The 6,000-nt window shown below is 34.2% G+C and overlaps 1 protein-coding gene across 3 annotated transcripts in view; it reads right to left on the bottom strand.

Moving 5' to 3' along the window:
• Positions 1–2,332: 2,332 nt before the first annotated feature.
• The window catches only part of LOC134228889 (neuropeptides capa receptor-like), a 46,056-nt gene continuing 42,388 nt past the window's right edge, over positions 2,333–6,000 (bottom strand). The window contains exons 1-2 of one of the 3 annotated variants that reach the window (XM_062710583.1): positions 4,703–4,800; positions 2,333–3,425 (exon numbers count right to left, since the gene is read on the bottom strand). In XM_062710583.1, the coding sequence (XP_062566567.1) occupies positions 2,346–3,425; positions 4,703–4,705 (1,083 nt within the window). In that variant the 5' untranslated portion in view covers positions 4,706–4,800 and the 3' untranslated portion in view covers positions 2,333–2,345. Of the gene's footprint in view, positions 3,426–3,537; positions 3,590–4,702; positions 4,801–6,000 lie in introns of those variants that run through there. The other 2 variants (XM_062710584.1, XM_062710586.1) reach the window with 2 other exon arrangements.

The raw sequence follows: 6,000 nt of genomic DNA, 5'->3' as shown, positions 1-6,000 counted from the left end.
TATTTGTATAATTTGCTTTAAAGTGCTAAAAACTGGCATTTTCCTATATAATCCTATAGTAAATGTACCTATGTTTTGAAACGGTCTCTTAAAAATACCTGGACGGTAGATCTCCCCCAACCTTGGCATGTACACTGAAGTTAATGCAAGTTATTATATAGTATAACAAGAGGCCCAGGGGCCACATCGCTCACCTGAGCAAATCGGCTTGGAAAAAGCACAAATCAGAGTAGAACTGAAAAGTTTACTGAAAGGGGGGAGGGGTGCTTGAATTTTGATACGACTTGAGATTGCCTTCATATTAATACAGCATATAACTGCTGTTCTTGATAAAAATATTTTTAAAAACATTTTCTTCCTATATATAACGTCATAATAATTTGATTTTGATTCCCCATTGTTTCCCTCCTTACCCCAAAGTTTCATGATTTGAATAAATCTTCGATACATGATTTTACATGTCAATATGACTAAGCATAGCTTTTCTTTTGAAATTTCTTTTTTTATTAAAACTTTGATCCACCATTGTGGCCCCACCCTACCCTTGGGGATTATGATTTGAACAAATTTATTCTACACTACCTAAAAATGCTTGCATATAGATACAGTATCACTAATCATGGCATTGCTATTCTTAAGAATTTTATATATTTTAATGTAATAAAATGCCCACCCAATCCCTGGGGGTAAACCAAACTAGCAATTTACCTGAGGAGTTTCCATATAAATATCACTAATCATGGCTTTGAAGTACTGGATATATATTCATATGTAAAACTTTGATCAGCTGTATATTACCCCGTTTTTGAATAAATTTTCAAAACATGAAATTCTTTCACATGAGTTTTCTTTCCTGGCCCAGTGGTTCATGAATTAAAAATTTTTAAAGATTTTTCCTAGAAATTTCCTATCTAAATCTTTGATCAGCCATTGTGGCCCCACCCTACCCCTGGGGGTCATGATATGAACAAATTAGAATCTACACTACCTAGTAAAATTCAGCGTATATGTATTCCTAGCCCAGTGGTTCTTAAAGAAGATTTTTAAAGATTTTTCCTATATAAATTAAAACAAAATTGTGGAAATTACCCCCGGGGGTCATGTTTAAAAATTTAATCACAATTTTATATAACATGATTTTTTTTCCTGGCCCAGTTTCAATTGATTTTTAAAGATTTTTTCTATATACTCCTATGTAAAACTATGTTTTTGGCCCCACCCTTATGATTTGAATAAATTTGAATCTACACTTACAGATTTAATGAGTTTCATCTTTCCTGAAAAGTGTTCTTGAGAAGAAAAAAGTAAAAACATTCTTCTATATACTAAAATATGTAAAACTTTGATTGGCCATTGTGGCCCCATCCCCGGGGGTTATTTTTTGAATCTACACTACCTGTTTTCATGTAAATCTTTTGTGTCCAGTGGTTCTTGATTTTTAAAGATTTTCCCTATATACTCCTATGAAAAGCTTTAATTTTTGGCATTGTGGCCCCCTCTAACAAGGGGGCCATGATTTTGTGTTTCTTCAATATACACAACTGAGGATGCTTCCATATGAGTTTCACTTTTTTGGCAGTAGTTTGAACAAATTTTTTTAAGCCATTAATTTTTCACTATTTGTATAATTTGCTTTAAAGTGCTAAAAATTGGCATTTTCCTATATAATCCTATAGTAAATTTACCTATATTTTGAAACGGTCACCTGGACGTTAGATCTCCCCCAACCTTGGCATGTACACTGAAGTTAATGCAAGTTATATATAGTATAAAAATGAAAAGTTTCGCTATTGTAGTTTTCATACAACAAAACCCCAGTGGGCCCCTTTAAATGTTGGAGTCTCTTCGGTGCCTTTTGTTTTGGTCGAGTTAACCGATACATATGAAGGCAGGTAACTTTTTCGTGCCTGGGAAGTAGCAATTTTGCCCGGTTATACAGATGAAAACTGATTGCACCTAACCGTGACTAAATGAACAGCTTCCATGTAGGAAGCTCCGATAAAACGCCAAATAAAGAATATGGCGGAAGATTTCTTTTTACAAATTGTGTTCACCTAAAAGGAACAAGTGAGTTAATATTGTTCATATTTTTCAATACCTATCTCTAAGTAAACCTCAGTTCTGCAATTGTTCATAAACTTTTAATACTAGATTTAGCATTAGCCCTTAGAAATAATGCGCTTACAAACCACCTTCACGAAGATGATGGATGGATAAACTGTGCTTATTTGTTACATTACAAATTTTGTAAATCAATTTTGTAGTGTTCATTTTTTAACATTACGTCATTAAAATTATGCGCTGTTGTAATAGGAAAAAAGCCACACGTTGCAAAGTTAACAAGTTTATTGACATCGACTACTTCCGGAACTGCTGACCGGAGTGTAAGACTGATGGCGACAATTCATAGCTAAAAGTAAAGATTTACGAAAATTTTTACTACAACATGCAAACAATATGAATTTGATAGAAAAGTTCGTGTAGTAAACAAATTGTAATACGGCATGAATTAAAATAATTTGCTCTGAAACCTTCAGAGAATCTGGTCCAAATGAAATATATGTTCGCAGAGCATGACTAGGCACACTTAAAATAACAAAGGTCAGAGAGAGAATATACAGCATTTTGGCCACACGTACTTGTGGTATAGACTTGGCTCTGTTATTGTTACTATTCTTCTGATTAAGACAGCGTTTCTTTTTTAGTTGCACAGACTTGATAACGGAGAGTGAAATAGCAATGAGCATGAACATGATTAAAACCAAAGGTATAATAAATGTTATGGCTGTATCTGCATTGACAAAAAGGACGACCAGTTTGGTGAACTTGCTGCCAATTTCACACATTTTGACCAGTCTCTCACCAAAACTGTGAACATTGACGGTCGTTGTCACAATGAACACGGAATAGAAACTCAAAGCGAATCCCAGCAACGACGTGGTTGTAATCACAGCACGGCGAACAGTGCACATCGAGGTTATCCGAGTTGGATGACAAATAGTAATGTAGTTTTCAACCGTTATGCAAACCACAAACCAGATCGACAAAAAGGTACAAATGTAACTCCAATAAACTTGAAACTGGCACATCCCTTCTTCGTGATTGAATCGAAAACCGAGCACCTCCAGCCAGACAAACAAAAGAGAAATCAAAACGCCATTATCTGCCGTGAGGACGGCAATGACGTACACTGTGGAAGATATGCGTCGAAGTTCTTTGACGAGAAATGCACAGGCTGACAAGGTGTTTCCGATAAGGCCGGAGAAAACGATAACAGGGAGAACGTAAACTTGGAGAAAGCGATAGATGGACTGAGTATTGTTCATCGTCCCTCGTGGGAAGCAGTTGGAGGCATTGCAGCTATAATTCGGCTCTGTTTCATTCTCTAGAAATGTCTCATTGTCCATTGCTGTGTGCCACTCCATCTGAAAATAAAATGTTGAAATGTGTTTTAATTCTGTTAATATTCTCACAACAAGACCTCGAGAAGAGGTCTTTGAGTGCACCATGGTGCACTGAGTAGAACCTAGCCCATACTTTGTTCTGATGAGTCTAGGAATCGCTGCAAAGCTCAAACTTACTTATTAATCGAAATTGATCTCGAATAAAGATTGCAGAAAAAATTCTTATCTTTGAATTTTATTCACTTCTTCGTGCATTTAAATTACTCAACTAATTACTTATTCCAACAGCTGTGTTTAAAGGATTAATAAATTGAAATGAGTTTGCAAGCTGGTACTTGGCAATAAGAGACATTAGTTGAATTAATCCATAATATGCAATCTTCTTTTTTTATTTATACAAGCGGGTTTTTTTTCTCAGCACACTTTTCACATGTTAGGTGTAGTTCGACGTATAATGCCCATATTTCTATCAATTTTTACATTTAAGAATTGTTCAATATTTAATTAGAAGATTCTTTGTTCAACAACCACTATGTTTCGTAAAGGAAAGTTTTCGTGTATATTACAATTAATTCGGTAATCCCTTAAGGGCTTTATATCAAAAATAAAACTTGCAATTTAAGCAACGGTATTCAAAACCAAACATATTAATACAACGCAGAAAATCACGAAGTAAAACGTCACTAATAATCTGCATTCTTTGGAATTTTAGTAACAATAAATTACATCATATAATATATTGATTGTATTTAGAAATGAAGATAAATATTCTTTAGAATTACTATCATCTATTATAAGTTATATTATTTGATTTTCAGTTATATTATTTGATTTTAAAAAAAATCGAGCACGAGGTACAAATATACATCGAAATGATTTCTTTCAAAATTCATCTATAACTTCATTTTAAAAAAAAGATTAAGAATAAGTGCTGAAATGGGCGAAGATAATAAAACTTGGTGGAACTAAAAAAAAATAAATATATGTCAGTAAACAGGTCTCAGAACAAATTAATGTATTATAAATATGTTTACCGATCTAAAAACAAATAAATATTTCTTTCTTTTAAAAAACCGGTTCTCAAGAACATTGAATTAAATGTCACTACATATAATAAATTCAACGTTTAACATTAGTTGTTTTCGCTTTCATTTTTGAAAATGCAAAGAACTAAATATACATTAATGTATCTTGGTGATTTATATTTTATGCAAAAATTAAAAGTTGAAACTCAATGAAAAACTTACTTAAACTATTATTTCTTGTAAGAAAAAAAACCATAATGAATAAAGACCTACCATCAGCTCAGCACAGAGACATAGCTTGGAATGAGTAGAAGTGGAAAGATCGATTTATATATTCCGCGAAATTAACAGCCGTAGGCTGATTAGTTATTATCACCGCAATAAATACCTGCTAATATAGACCTCGCTCAGTTACCTCAAATATGCCAAACGGATCACATCATATGTTCTACATATTAAGATATAAATAGTTTTACTGATTACACTTAGTTTTATTCCATTGAAAAAAAGATAAAAATATACATTTCTATACATTGGAAATCCAATCGAATTATACACGTAAAAGTCTATGTGATAAAAGCAGTTGTAGGATTGGAGTCTGTGTGATAAAAGCAGTTGTAGGATTGGAGCTGAGGTGTGTATGGGTATTTGCATAAAACTAATTATTTTTACTAAATTGATTGCAGAGAAATAACGGAAACTGAACCTGCAACTGTTGCCAGCGAATTGAAACGGATGTCAACTGCAGGACTGCCAAATGAAATTTACATGTGAAATTAAGGTATTGGGGCATCGCAAATGTTTAAAAACCATTTTCATAACAAGAATGGGGGTAAACCTACTTCAGTACATGACTCGCGTGGCGCAGTAGTTAGAGCGTCGACTGCTCTAAGTTCGCCAAGTAAGGAGTTGGTCTTTCTGTCGCGGGTTCGAATCCCACTGTGGGACGTGGAGACCGGTCTTCGGAAGTGACCGTATCAAGTGAGGTCCCGTATCGCAGTATAACAAAATTTGCAGCTCTCCATTGGCAAGTGGTGGCTTCTCCATATAAGTGACTAATTCTCGAGAGGGACGTTCAACAACATTCAATCAGATAAATTTGGCCCTTGGTAAATTATAACAACAAGTTATATATACATGTTTTGTGTTTGTGTGTGCGTTTTTTAAAATTATTATTTTATACATATATTTCTGAAAGAAGTAAAAACATTTTTTTTATTTTTCGATTCTCGTATATATTATACAAGGAAGTTACAAAATAGGCTGAAAGAGGCAGGTCAAAAAGCGCGCAAACCGTACGTACAAAGGAATGTCATTAATGCGCGGCCGTCGTGATACTCGCTCGTCAACTTTCACATTTTTTGTTAAAGACAACTCATAAATACTCATAGATCGCCAAAATTTACACATATTCACTGGAGAAATGTGCCATTGACTGAAAAGTGTAGTAGATTCACTCTTTTTCGAGCAGATGGAACGAGGCGGGTGTATAGGCGCAACGATGAACATTTCTTCATTATGGAATGAGATTCATTAGAGAAAAGGTTCATATCATCGCTTGGGGTGGAACG

The sequence above is a fragment of the Saccostrea cucullata genome, unplaced genomic scaffold (assembly GCF_032062105.1).
Source record: "Saccostrea cucullata isolate Sc308-1 unplaced genomic scaffold, CSIRO_AGI_Scuc_v1 ctg507, whole genome shotgun sequence".
NCBI classification, from domain to species: Eukaryota; Metazoa; Mollusca; class Bivalvia; order Ostreida; family Ostreidae; genus Saccostrea; species Saccostrea cuccullata.
This window is presented reverse-complemented; position numbering and strand designations above follow the sequence as displayed.